This window comes from Urocampus carinirostris, chromosome 6, assembly GCF_059441175.1.
Source record: "Urocampus carinirostris isolate Australia breed hairy pipefish chromosome 6, RoL_Ucar_1.0, whole genome shotgun sequence".
In the NCBI taxonomy this organism is placed as follows: Eukaryota; Metazoa; Chordata; class Actinopteri; order Syngnathiformes; family Syngnathidae; genus Urocampus; species Urocampus carinirostris.
Genome location: NC_142354.1, coordinates 27,637,322 through 27,652,100, shown reverse-complemented (window position 1 = coordinate 27,652,100; position 14,779 = coordinate 27,637,322). Strand labels below are relative to the sequence as shown.

General features: G+C 41.4%; 1 protein-coding gene across 1 annotated transcript; it reads right to left on the bottom strand.

The window, feature by feature from the left end:
• Positions 1–4,806: 4,806 nt before the first annotated feature.
• On the bottom strand, positions 4,807–14,730 carry LOC148364457 (bile acid-CoA:amino acid N-acyltransferase-like). The gene is made up of 11 exons (XM_088337352.1): positions 14,619–14,730; positions 12,883–13,089; positions 11,395–11,494; positions 10,055–10,245; positions 8,930–9,102; positions 7,638–7,754; positions 6,429–6,514; positions 6,243–6,333; positions 6,094–6,174; positions 5,887–6,022; positions 4,807–4,907 (listed from the first exon to the last, which is right to left on the bottom strand). The coding sequence occupies exons 1-11, from the start codon at positions 14,728–14,730 to the stop codon at positions 4,807–4,809; spliced, it is 1,395 nt and encodes a 464-aa protein (XP_088193478.1).
• Positions 14,731–14,779: the final 49 nt, after the last annotated feature.

Sequence of the window (14,779 nt, the reverse complement as noted above, 5' to 3'; positions counted from 1 at the left end):
TTGTCTAGGTTCAGGGTAGTGTTTGAAAACAACTCATGACAGTGAGCTGGACCAATAAAGGGTGCAATTGGGGGGTTTGGTCACCTAATGACTCCTAACACAGTAGTTGGGTCTAAAATGGCGGCACCCTGTTTGGCTGCGGCTGCATCGGCTCGCTACCGTTTAACTGTACGGGTCAAGTGTATCGACATTTCGTTCTGTGTGCATGTTTACAAAGAATGACAATAAAAGTAAATTCTATTCTATTCCATTCTTCTATTTAACTGCTGTGCAGCGACCTTTTCAAGTAATTTTGCGAAAAAAGGCAGATTTGACACTGGCCTATAATTACCTAGGTTTTCTGGGTCAAGGTTAGGTCACTTAAGCGTGGCTTTAATGACGGCAGATTTGAAGGCTACAGGAACAATACCCGAGGATAGCGTTAAAATCATAATATTTAGCACCGATGGTCCTAAGATCCCAAACAGATCCTTCACCAGTGAAAGTGGAAACGGATGAAGCAGGCAAGTAGTTTGTTTGGCCCTACTGACCATCTGTGTTCGACTATCAAGGGACAAATCACTGAAACTGGAGAATGTTTCCGCACAACCGCCAACACAGTCCTTACCTAACACCTCCACATCTCTGAGATAGGAGGAGGTTACAGAGCGTTCTTTTAAAATGTCATTCCTGATCAGTTGAATCTTTTAATTGAAAAAATCCATAATGTCATTAGCAGAATAAGTAGAACTATTTGGGGTAAGTTTCGCCATTGTGTCAAACAAAAATTTCAGATTATTCTTATGTTTAACAATAATTTTAGAGTAAAACGATGCTTTAGCTGAGGCAAGAGCTACTTTATATTTCAGCAAGCTGTCACTCAATTTAAGTCAAGTCATTTTATTTGTATAGCCCTAAATCACGAAGAGTCTCAAAGGGCTTCACAGATTATTACACTATATTACACAGACTATACCAGCAGATAGCACTGTTGGACTCATCATTGCAGGACATTTACCAAAAACTATACACATATTTCAGCAGGAATTTCAATAAAACAAAAGTTATTATTACACCCGTTACATGCACCCCCTGAAATTCTACTAAATATGGGAGTGCTACACTAAACAGAAAATAATCACATGCCAAAAAGGCAAATACTGATTAAAAAAGGACACGAAAACTGGTACAGTATTACAAGGAACAAACTGAAGTGCATGTCAGTTCTAAAACTCTCCCAAAAAGGAGTGTGGAAAGAAAGGAGGCGATCAAACTCCTAACTAAGCACAGACTCAAAGATGCCTGTTACATCTATCTAAATATAAAACATTGTTCCTGTAGTTGAAAGTGCTCACAAAGGCACAATTCTTGTTTCTTGCTCAAGCTTTGTTACTCAAACTGAAAGTGCATCTCTAAAGAACCTAAACAAGGAACTAGCAGATATTGCAGACACAGAGTTGTCACCTACAAACTGGTCATTCATCTGACAAATAAAACGACTGGGAGGCCTGATGGAATGCCCATAAGATCATAACGGCTAGGTTGAGTACAAATAACCTGAGCTTGAGGGTCTGGGACAGTCAAGTCTAAACAGTCAGTATCAGGGCAGACAGTGTCCGGGTGGTCAGTGTTCAATGGGGTCTCGTCTGGGAGTACATTGTCTGGTGGGCCCATACCCAAAGGGATCATGTTTTCAGAGCACCGTGGTGGGCTTTCCGTATTGTCACTTGCAGTATGATCAACATCTTGTTCGGGATGTGCTGACTTCCTTGACTGGATGTATCGACTGAGAGAGTCAGACTGGACATCAGGTCTGCTGTCTAGTGAGTTATCCTCCAACTCTGAATGAACTTGCTCTTCACCTGACTGTATCACCCAGTTTACTGTACGGACATCACTGCCTTCGACTGCGTCAGGTAAATCAGGACATACATCACTTCCGTGCATAGCAGTATCACACCCTAAGTGTTCAGATTCGCTGGCCAGATCTCCCTCACAGGCCAAAAAGCTCACAGAGAGCAGCAAATTCCTGTGAACTACCATTTTCGTTCAAGTTTTCTGCAACCTTGTTTGAGTGACCTGGTTTCTTCAGTAAACCAAGGTGTATGCTTCTTAGGTCAAAATTTATGCCTTAGGGGCGCCACAGATCCAGATCATTAACCAAAGCAGTATCAAAGTTGTTTGTAAGTGAGTCAACGGACCCAGTGTACAAAGGGAAGGCTGCAGTTACCATAGGTAATAGTTCTTTTAACTACAACACTATTAAAAAATGACTACAGAAATAGTACAGAAATGTTACACAAATACATTGGATATATATAATGTATATATATATATATATATATATATATATATATATATATATATATATATATATATATATATATATATATATATATATATATATATATATATACACCATCCGACGTCTTAGGGGGGGGGAGCGGTGTGCCATCAACACTGTGTATAGTGCCGATGGGGCGCTGCTGACCTCGACCCGGGACGTTGTGAATCGATGGGCGGAGTACTTCAAAGACCTCCTCAATCCCACCGGCACGTCTTCCTCTCCTCTGGGGAAGCAGAGCCTGAGGACTCTGGGTTGGGCTCTCGCATCACTGGGGTTGAAGTCACAGAGGTTGTCAAAAACCTCCGCGGTGTCAGAGCCCCGGGGGTTGATGAGATCCGCCCGGACTTCATTTAGGCTCTTGATGTTGTGGGCGTGTCATGGTTGACGCGCCTCTGCAACATCGCGTGTACATCGGGGACAGTGCCTCTGGACTGGCAGACTGGGGTGGTAGTTCCCGTCTTTAAGAAAGGGGACCGGAGAGTGTGTTCCAACTACAGGGGAATCACACTTCTCAGCCTCCCTGGTAAGGTCTATTCAGGGGTTCTGGAGAGGAGGGTCCGCCAGGAAGTCGAATCTCGGATTCAGGAGGAACAGTGTGGTTTTCGTCCTGGCCTTGGAACTCTGGACCAGCTATATACACTCTTCAGGGTCTTTGAGGGTGCATGGGAGTTTGCCTGTCCGGTCTACATGTGTTTTGTGGACTTGGAGAAGGCATTCGACCGTGTTCCTCGGGAGGGCCTGTGGAGGGTGTTTCGGGAGTATGGGGTACCGCACAGTCTTATCTGGGCTGTGCGGTCCCTGTATGCCCGGTGCCAGAGTCTGGTCCGCATTGCGGGCAGTAAGTCGGATTTGTTCCCAGTGAGGGTTGGGCTCTGCCAGGGCTGCCCTTTGTCACTGATTCTGTTCATAACTTTTATGGACAGAATTTCTAGGCGCAGCCTTGGCGGGGATGGAGTGCGGTTTCGGGGCCTCAGCATTGCGTCACTGCTTTTTGCAGATGACGTGGTGCTGTTGGCTTCCTCAGGCCGTGATCTTCAGCTCTCGCTGGAGCGATTTTCAGCCGATTGTGAAGCGGCCGGGATGGGGATCAGCACCTCCAAGTCCGAGGCCATGGTTCTCAGTCGGAAAAAGGTGGTATGCTCCCTCCGGGTCGGGGAGGAAGTCTTGCCCCAAGTGGAGGAGTTCAAGTATCTTGGGGTCTTGTTCACGAGTGAGGGTAGGATGGAACGGGAGATCGACAGACGGGTCGGTGCAGCGTCTGCCGTCATTCGGACCCTGTACCGGTCTGTCGTGGTGAAGAGGGAGCTGAGACGAAAGGCAAAGCTCTCGATCTACCGGTCGATCTACGTTCCTACCCTCACCTATGGTAATGAACTTTGGGTCATGACCGAAAGAACTCGATCCCGGACTCAAGTGGCCGGAATGAGTTTCCTCCGCAGGGTTGCTGGGTTCTCCCTTAAGGGGCCGGTCACACAGACATTTGCGGCTGAATGACGGCTAAAATTTTGGGATTTTTTTTTGCCCGTGTTTGCCCGCAATGGAAAATGCGCAAAAATTGCCAACCCGCTTTTGACCTGTGGTAGGGCCGGAAAAAAGACGCCGGCGACTGTTCCGCTTCCTCTCATCGCGTAATTTGCGTGTCATTTCCGGGTTTATACCACGTGTATAAAAACTGCCGAGCCTGCGTTGTGCCCAAATCCGACTCCTACGCAACACCCACACCGCCTTACCCCCTTGCGTGACTTTTCTTCCATGTTAAAAAACGCATTTTGTAATATACGATCGCACTTTATTGTTTAAATAAACGCGTTATATAGACTAGGATCTCCCAATTGTTATAATTAGCTCGCTTTATAGTTTTAATAAGCGTTTTATATAGAATACAATATATATATATATATATATATATATATATATATATATATATATATATATATATATATATATATATATATATATATATTCAGGCCACCCAAGGACACTGTACAGACAATGAAAAAATACCCTTTAGCCCATTTTTTAACCCAGTGCTGCCCCGATTTCAAATAATTTCCCAGCCCTGCACTACACAATATAGCAGCAGCTAGTGCTCAAATAATACACACTGACCCTTTAAAATGCAATATATGCACTAACCGGCTGCAATATTGATAACCGACTGCGTTAAATAATGTCAAGTGAAAAATCCGTCATAAATTCTGGTTGAAAAAGAAAAAAAAACAGTGAATTGGATTGATATGTTTATTGTGATTATAATCTCTCACGAAATAACGAAATCCCACAGTCAGTAACAATTGAAGCAAAAGAGTTGGCACATAAATGTTTAGAAACAATAAAAAATGTCATTCAAAAAATGATTTGATTATTTTTTTTCCCCTTCATTTTTCATCACAGTGTGAAAGATTAGTTCATTAGTTTGAACAGCTCCCCCTTGAGGTGAATCTTCAACGTTTATGTCAAGGTCAAATCCAAAATATCAGTCACACTCTTAGATTTGTGTTCAAAAATGTAAGAATTTTCCTCCAAGAATCTTCCTGGGCAGCAGCGTGGGCGGCAAGGTGACTGCCGGAAATTATGAACACTAAAGAGGAAACACAAAATGACAAGATTCAGTCGTCTGCAGTGCCTTGCGAAAATATTGACCCCTACCCCAACACCTCCCCGCCAAAAAACATTTTGATGTATATTGCCAGATTTCAGGCTTCAAACTTATGGATAAAAAGCTCAAAGTATTTTCGACAAATCAATCAAATCAATCAATATAGAATTACTACAAAAATACTACGACAGTTTACTATATTACGAAATACTACTGCAAAATTCCCATCTCATCTCATTAGCTGCATGAGATGAGACGAGACTGCATAATTATTTATTACAAAAATACTCCAAAAAGACAACTACAGTAATATTACAAAAATACTTCCTTGGGCTGAAAGTTTAGAGGCACAGCCAGGTATTGGTATGTTTTATGCTCTTTTCATTTTGATATTATTGCTCGCACAGTGCTCCGAGAGATATGTGAATGTTGCAACAACTTATTTTATCCCATTCCTGCTTTGAACTTTTCCACAACATTTTCCCGGGCCTTTCTAGTGTGGTCTTTGGTTTTCATAATGCTGTCTGTTCTCCTCTGAGCCCATCACAGAGCAGGTGCATTAAAACAGAGACTTATTGTCTTACCGTTGCACTCTGTCATTGTTAGTCCTTTGAGGTCATCATTGGAACATTCAGGAGTCATCAGGAAACACCCGTAGTCAGATAGTTGAGATGAAATCTTTTTGCAATACCCACTTTTCAGTTTTTGATTGATGTAAATATCATTCAAATATTGAAAATTTAGTTCACCTGATTGCATCTCACAAGTTGTTGATTCTTAGAAAGTATTTTCAGTTTTTTATCATTAAATTCGAAACCTGAAAAGCAATACGACAAAAGGTTTTGTGGGGGGGGGCAATTCTTTAGCTAGGCACTGTGAACCGTAGACCGTTTACAGAAATTTGTGACATTGCACACGAGAGTTCGATTGGAGAGATTCACATGATTGAACCAGATCTTACATATTTTTGATTTGGCTTTCCACAAATACTCTCTTATATGGGGTGTGTAAGGTAGCTCAATAATGTGACCAGCGCCCGGGTATGACAAACGGGTGAGCAGATGGGATTTTCCAGCGGTTTTGAGTTCATCTTCAACCTAGACAGCACAGAATCTGAGTTGCATTAATTAGTGGAGCAAACTAAACAGCAAAGCTTATATGTTCGTACCATGTTTAGGTTCTCCATGCTGTGAACACATTGGTCATCTTCCCCACAGATGTACATCAACGGACACGCCAGGTTCTCAAACTACAAAGATGTCACACATCTTTTTCTGTTCTAGTCTTTGATACTCACCAATATGGTCTTCATCTCACCTTCAATTGCATTTCAGGGGAGTAGAGTTTGGGAAAAGATATCGCCTTAATACCATAATAGCCTGCCTCATCGCGAAAAATTGTATTGTCACTAAAGGGTGAAAAAAAGGTTCTTAGACAAACATATAAATAAAAAAACAGTCCAAGATGCAACCAACTAAACACCCAACAGTAATTTTCAAATACCTGTGCAATTTATTGGCCTTGGAAAATACGCCTGCAAGCTCCTTGTTGTTTCCAACTGGGCCATTGATGCAAACCAAACAGGACGGCTGCAGTTTTGGTATAATACACAAAAAATATAGTTGACAACGTCCAAGGAAGAAGAAATTTCAAGGAGGATTTCTATTTATCCGTTTGCATTAACGTGTGTTTTGTAATAAGTAGTTTACATGGCTGAATTCTATGCATTGTCCTTGATGTAACTAAGTCATTTTTGCATACATTCGAAGAAATTGAAGAAGGCCATGGGGGATTGGTGAGTTACGCCGGCTTTATAGTTTTCGGGTATCTTGTTTTAAACTATATCGCAATGTTTCTTTGATGAGTATATTTTGAAATGGTCATCAGATCGTGGATCCCAAGAGTTTCAGCCTTCCAATGATATATGGCATGGCATATTTCAGTGACTGGTGACATCGTACGATAACGTATTTGTTTATCAAAAGTCCGGCTGCCCACCCGCAGGCCGTCAGAACTTAGGGTTAGTTAGGGTACCGCAAATCATTAAAACTCTAATGTTCCGTGTTTCTTTGCAAATAACTCATGTTTAAATGTGGACACATGTGGCTTAAAGCCAGGTGCGGCTTATGTATGTACAAAATGTTTTTACCTTTAAAAATGTCCTGTGTGCAGTACGGCGGGGCAGTGGTTAGCGCTTGTGCGGCACAGTTCATGTCATGGGAACCTGTCATGGGTTCAAATCCAGCTCCAGACTTTCTGTGCTTAGTTTGTATGTTCTCCCCGTGCTTGCGTGGGTTTCCTCCGGGCACTCCGGTTTCCTCCCACATTCCAAAAAACATGCATTTCAGGTGAATTGGCCGGTCCAAATTGTCCCTAGGTGTGAATGAGCGAATGAGTTGTCTGTCCCCGTGTGCCCTGCGATTGGCTGGCAACCAGTTCAGGGTGTCCCCTGCCCACTGCCCGAAGACGGATGGGATGGGCTCCAGTCCCCCCGCGACCCTAATGAGGATAAGCGGTACGGCTAATGAGATGAGATGAGATGAATGTCCTGTGTGCGGCTTATAGTCAGGTGCGCTCTATAATCTGAATTTTACAGTACTTTAGACTTAAAGAAGACCTTTACCGATGATGGAGCATCTACCATGCCACATAAGGCAAGAGAGCATCATGTTAGATGGAATTCATGTTACTTTACTTATTTTTGTGACGTACATTTACATCAGACTGAAAGGCCAGTTGGAGGGCTAGGTAGACTCCATAAGAGATACTGATGATACCAATCCTGTCGCCATGGATCTGAGGGTGATCCCTGAGGATGTTGTATGCTTTCTGAAATGGAGATGAAAATATAAAATATGAACGATTAGATTGACGGTCAGATATTGGATTTATGGATAGATGAACAGCCTGACTGATGAATAGATGGATGGATGGCTGGATGGATGGATAAATGGATGAAAAGATTGATGGACTATGTTAGGTCAAATTGGTGGATTTGAATTCATACTGACATTGCACTCTTCTCTAAGTCCACTATGGGCCAGGACCTAATTCAGACTGTTGAACAGCTGTATGCCAATGCCAACAGTGCAGTACTGATGGTACATTTGAGAGTGCTTTCAAACTACAGTGTAGTGAGACAAGGCTTCATTCTCTCTCTAACTTTATTCAACATCATCCTGAAGAGGATCACGACGGAAGCCTTGGACCAACACTAAAGTACAGTCAGCATTAGGGGACACAACGCCACTAAGCTCCGTTTTGCTGATGATATTTCTAGACTGGGAGGAGAAGAAGAGAAAATCGGAGGTCTGGTCAATCGCCAAACTCAAACATTTTGGAGTTGTCATATCAAAAGTGGGGTCAGAACCGGAAATCATGGCCAGGATAGTTTGAAATCATATTCAGACCCCCCAGTCTTAATCCCATTTAGAGGGACAAGAACATAGCTGTTAAATCAAAGATTAAACTCATGCACATGTTTGTTACTTTCACCTTCCTGTACGCTTTAGAAAAATGAACTCATAAAGCAGGGCTGGAAAAGAAAATCCAGGCAATGGAAAAGAGATGCTACGGGAAACTTCGAGGCATCAGCCCATTTGACAAATGAAACGGTACGCAACACCATCAGAGGGCTCATTGATCCCTACGAAGAACTGTTGTGAACTGTGTGCAGGTGGAAACTTCAGTGGACCATCAGGACTGGCCATTATAATTCTCTAGGGCACAGTCCAAGGTGGCAGGAGGAAAGGAAGACCGAAAAAGAACTGGGCTGACAACATCAAGGAATGTACTGGTGCAAACTTTGCCACGACCAAAAAGCAGGCCAGGAACAGTCAGCAGTGAAGAAAGCTGTCCAGAGTTGCATCCTTATTGGTGCCCTGATGACCCAGGCGGTTAAGGATTCTGTACACTGTGAACTCTTCACTATTTTATTCTTATTCATTGACCTCTAACTGCCAAATATATACATTGATCAGTATGTTCCAAGGAGGTCATCTTGCCTTCATATATGGATCCAAAGCGCTAAAATCACGTTCCAGGGTCAGATCTTTGTGGCCCCTGTAGACCACACTAAAGCTTGCAATGCCCCTGGAAGCAAGTAAGGCTGCGCGCTGCTCCTTAAGTCCTCTGTTCATTCCCCATATTTCCAACGTGGCTGGGAACGTACCCCGGCCTGTTGAGCAAATGAGATAAAAATCTGAGAAACGACACTTACAAAATAAGTCTAAAATATAAGTATGTTCCCAGAACTCTTTATATTCTCTATATATATATATATATATAAACTTCCAAGTGTTCACTGTTGAAATTGAGCTTGGAGGAAGGTGATACTGGAAATTTTGGTTTTGATCTAAGCAAATACATTGAAATCATTGAATGATTTAACTCTTCACCCCTTGAGCTAGTTAAGAATTACACACACGAAACATTACGTCACTAAAAATGTTTCGTAATTAATAAATAACTACATTGCAAATTCAAACAGTATAATAAATACATGTCTGTTACACATCCTTAAGAACAAAAGCAAGAGTCAAACCAAAAAAAGCAGGAACGTAACGAAAGTAGAAGTACTGTATAAGAAAGTCGCGTAGAGAACTAAAATACCTTGCTTTGCACAATACAGTATCATGAAAATAAAGTGAGTTTTAAAAATAAATTGTGATTCTGTTGCAGCTCTTTGCCCTACGCAGGGTGAGCTTTATTTATAAGTTGATGTAGACGTGTGGTATTGCCACAGCAGCAGACCACTTTACCATACAAAAGAAAGACAACTGACATTGCCTTTTTCTTGAGTCGCGCTTGATGCTTGTTGCTGTATTTTTAGGTATTGGTAGGGATTTGTGCATTAGGCCCTCTCTCCTGCCTAGCTTGGAGGATGAAGCAGCAGGCCATGTAGGCAGTAGTGCTACAAGTGTGCTTCACAATCTCAGGCATTGGGTGAGAGAGAGAGGAGCTGTGCTATCTATTTAGAGAAGTGGCGCTAGGAGGACATTGACGAAGGAACAAAGTAACAACCCTAGGACAACAGTATAAATCCAAACAATGTATTTACTTAGTATCGAAAATATCAATATATGGATGAGTACTACCGCCCTAACTAAAAACTTAGGAATTTAGCTCACCGGGTGGTAAGAATAGCGTTCCCACAACTCCGCTTTGGCGAATGTCAATACGTTGAACGCCCGGTGCCATGTACCAGCGCTCGGTAGTCGTAACTGCCAGCTCAGCACTTTCTCGCTCTCTTGGAGAAACGTGACCATCCAGCAAGGAAACGTCCACGGAGAGAGGAGTATCGACGTTTTCCTTCTGTAACCTTTGCAAGAAACAATCACATCTTTTTCTACCAATCCTTGGCAACAATGGTATTTATAGTCCAAAATGGAAGACTTTGGTGGAGGAATCGAGTGTGAAAGAAATTCCAGTACACGAGCAGTCCCAGAGGCTAATGGTCCTTTAGAGACCACTTGAGTCTACCCGACGTTCGTGACTGCTCGCTGCCTGCATCAGCTCCTTTGAGTTTGTGCATGCAAACTTCAGGTTCAGGTAGGCCTTAACTTCCAGGAGTCATAGGGGGCACCACTTCATGTGGTGTGTCTTGGGCAAGTACGGCCCTGCGGTACAAGTCATTCTCCTGAATCTTTTTTTTTTTGGTAGGGGTTTGAGCCCACAGACGGAACAGAAAGTAGTACTGGTCTCCATGGTCACCAGTAGTAGGAGATGCTTCCTTATCTGACTCAGATACAGCACATTTATCATCTGGTGGCCGTTGTTTTTTTTTTAGGGTGGAAAGCGTCATCCTGCTTTTCAGAGATGAGCCGAACTTCAACATTGACAGTCAGCAGCATCTGATAATACTGTTACTAGAAACTAAATCAGTGGGGGAAAACTATTTTGTTCCAAGATTTTTTAGTTTCACTTTGTACAATACGCATTGCATCATTTTTTACTTTTGTACTTTTGTTGAAAAACAAACTTTGTGGCAATAACGTAACATCCTTTGCTCAAAGGCTCTCGCGTTTTGTGTAATTTTTGTATCTGTATAGACAAATTATTTACAGTATATATTTAAATTGATATTTAACTAAATCGCCGTCTTCTACCCCTCCGCATCCACTCACTAACAAGTCACGTCATCCCAATTCCTACAGGCCAAAGAAGCAAGTCTCTGTGTCTCGGTCCTTACTATACCAAAAGCTATTATTTTTAACTGAATGCAAACCAAATGCTCTCTCCGGCCACTAAAAGGCAGTGTTGAGTTCGTATAGTTTAGTGAGTTGGTTCAGGTGCAAAACTGCATTCACTCATCTGTTGAATTAAACCAGGTAAGGTACGGAGAACATGTATGAGTTGACAAGTATGCGATTTCCGTCACTCTCCCTTGCAAACTTGCATGAGCGATTAAAGCATCCCTGAAACAAATTCAACTCGTATGAAGAGATACCAATGTATTTAGTTTACATGCCTTATTCCACGCTTGTCCACAGCAGCGATTTGCATGGCCCAGAAGAGACCCATGGGCTCGCAACCCAAATATGAACCACCCACCGAATGATCCCTGCTCACTGCGGAAGGCACAAGAGAGAAGGAAAGACAAAGATGTTACAAGTATAATGGACAAATGTGTTCTCGAGTGTGGGCAAACTCCACTTTTTAAAAATTCGGCTGAGGTCCTAAGATTACCCACAATGCATTTGCTGGCGGCCATTTTGGAAGTCCACAAAGCTTTTCACTTCATTGATATTGTTCAGCGAACCAGTTAGATTCTACATTGTAATGCCGAATACGTGCGTTATTGTTGGCTGTTGTAGCTGTTGGGAAAAGGGTGGGAAGGGCTTCTTTAGACTTCCGAAGTGTGTTTACAATCAGGGGATTGAAGCTCAGGAGAAAAGTGAACGGCGAAGACGAATGTGGCCGGCAGCTATCAACCAGTCGAATTTGCCAAAGCTTGACTGTGTTCGTGTTTGTTCTGACCACTTTCTGACTGGTAAATTGAATTATTTATGATGTAGAAATACATTTTAAAAAGGTTATGGGACATGTGTACTTCATGTACATCTGTCGACACCATTCAAGTATGGCTAGGTTAAATACTGTAGGTGTTGCTACTTGAGTAACATTTCTGAAAAAATATTCTTAAAAGATCTAGATGTTGAACAAGTATATACCAAGAATACATAGTAAATGTGCATTTCATCCACTTTTATGAGATATTTCTTCTCTCTCAGTGGATAACATTATTAAATAACTACTTCACCATACACATGTATCAAACAAACATGAAGTATGCGCTGTTTGCAATTGTATTTATTTTCAATCTTTGTTTGGATGAAAGGCTCATAATTAACGCCTTTAATTTACAATGCCTGTGGGGGGGGGGGGGTAACTATTTTTAGCACAAAGCGCGGAGCCCCCTATTATATATTGGAACCAAAGATCAAACCAAATTTGTTTAAGAATGGGAATACGTAAAGGGAATGGTGTATATTCCCCCTTCTCCTAAAAACAAAGAAAGGTCCAGAAAAGCATCTATACAGCACTAGAGGCTGTTTCCCAAAACATGCTTCTAAATGATTGGCAGGAGCTGGATTACCAATTTCACGTACGCAGTGTCTCAGTCAGTGCTCATATTTGTGAAATGGTTCATATCATCCACAAGCCTTTGAATTTCTCATTCAGATATTTTTGAAACACTCTGTATAATAGAGTATTTAATAAATAAATAGATAAACAAATGATCAAATAAATAAATGAATATGTACATTAATAAATATATCAATAAATAAAGGCTTCTACTTTGCGGGTTTTGTCTGGCGCGTGACATTTTTCAAACGCAACCCCTGTGAAAAACGAGGTATTACTGTAATGGGATTTGTAAAAAGATCATAATAGAAACCAGTGCAAACGAATGCAATGTACAGTTAATTAACAATGTACATTCGGCGTGACTCACAGTCGACAGTGCCGTCTTCCCTTGCGTTGTAATGGCCAAACGCTTCCCACATATTACCATCCTCACTCTTCATTGTTGCACACAAAGTAACTGGATGGTGCGGGGACAGAAAGCTTGCTTTTACGTTGACCGGTTCGTCCATCATGCTGCGGGCTGGAGCAGCTGTCAGAACTGGAGCTGGACTGAAAACGGTCCTAAATGACATGCCTGATCGGGAAAAATATGTCACGTTAAAAGTTATTCCTCCCCACAATTATGCAAATACGTTACACGATATTCCACGCGCCGGAGGGATCAAGAAATTTTGTCTCTAAGGTAACCCATCTGTCTTGTTTCTTGTGGAGCTGTGACGTCATTGAAGGAACACAACAATTTTAAAATGGTGAATCCTGTTAACACCACATGTGAGGCAGATGACTTCACAGCTCAAGAAGTCAAAGACAAGACAGGCTGTCTTCAAAATGCATTGTTTTGGAAAATAATTTACGCAAAAAACATTGACGGTTTCCATACATTTTGCACGTTTTAGAATTTGGGAATACCGCAAAAGAATAATTACTCTTTAAGTATTTTCTTGCCAAATGCCTAAACAAAAAAGCCATTAAGCCTTTCTCTTTATCTGTACAACAATTTTCAGCAACCGAAGTTCACTTGGAGCGCCATTTGCCAGACAAAAAAAGAAAATAAAATGAACAGTGATTCATAGTGACGTGTGATTTGCGAATGAAATAAACCAAAAGAGCCGCTTCCATCTTTTTTTCACTCATTCTCTTTATCTCTCTCTTTTGCTTTTTCTCTCCTCTCTTTCTCTTTCTCTCTTTCCCTCTCTCTGTTATTTTGCTCTTGTTCTCCCTGGCTTGTACTTGCTTCACCTCTCTCCTCTCGCTTCACCTTCTTTTTTTCTACTTCTTTCTCTCTCGCCATCTCTCTCCCTGTCATTCATACCCTCCCACTCTCATTTTTTTGAAGGTGGTTGTGATTCTGATATCCACGTGTTTGTTTGGTAGGAAGAGTCTAAAAAACTCAACTATGTTGAAACAATAAAGGGTATTAGGATATAAAAACATAACAACTTCAAAATTATTTATATGGTCTGTAATGTTTCATTATTTTTGCTAACATATCAATAAAAACAAAAATATCTGAAAAACCGTTTGGGAGCCGAAAGAATCGGCTCTTTTTAGTGAGCTGAGCTGAAAGAACAGGTTCTTCTTCTAAAAAACAACATTAAATATTAGCATTTGTGCCCTTTAGTGAAAATTTTACTTTTTTAAGTGTTTAAAAAACGATAAATAACTCAAAAAGATTTCATTCAGTCATAAAGTCATTCAGCTGTAGTTTAGAAAGAAACGGTAGGTTTTATACAGGTCTAAAATTACATAGACTTTCCAGAACAAGGTTGGCGTTGTTTAAGCGTATCTTTGAGATATATCGTGTAGAACTCTCATAGCAAATCTCTTTTTAGTCTTTTCATGAAAGAAGAACATTTAATAATGAGCTGAACAGGTAGAGCCATATGAGAAAACCTTTCGTTTAAGCACTGCTACTGTGTCACACAGGTATTTGGGTTATTTTTATCTGCAGCGGTAAATGGTTAATGTGCAAAACGCCACGGCATGTTACTAAAGTACCCTGAATGCAGCAATGCTAATGGTAAACTCAGAGAAAATCAACTCTACAACTATTTTAACGAAAGATACCAAGACCATCATTTCGACAGTATGTTTTTTTCTTACCAATTTTACTATGCAACCAGCTGTTTTTTCTTTGCAAGCCAACATGTGAAGTCAGCTGGTTTCCAATGAAATGCCGATTTGTTGCCATCCTCACCCAAGTTCCGGTCATCATTCTGGAAATTAACCGGTGATGAATCAACCAAAAAATTTCTTTGGAAAGG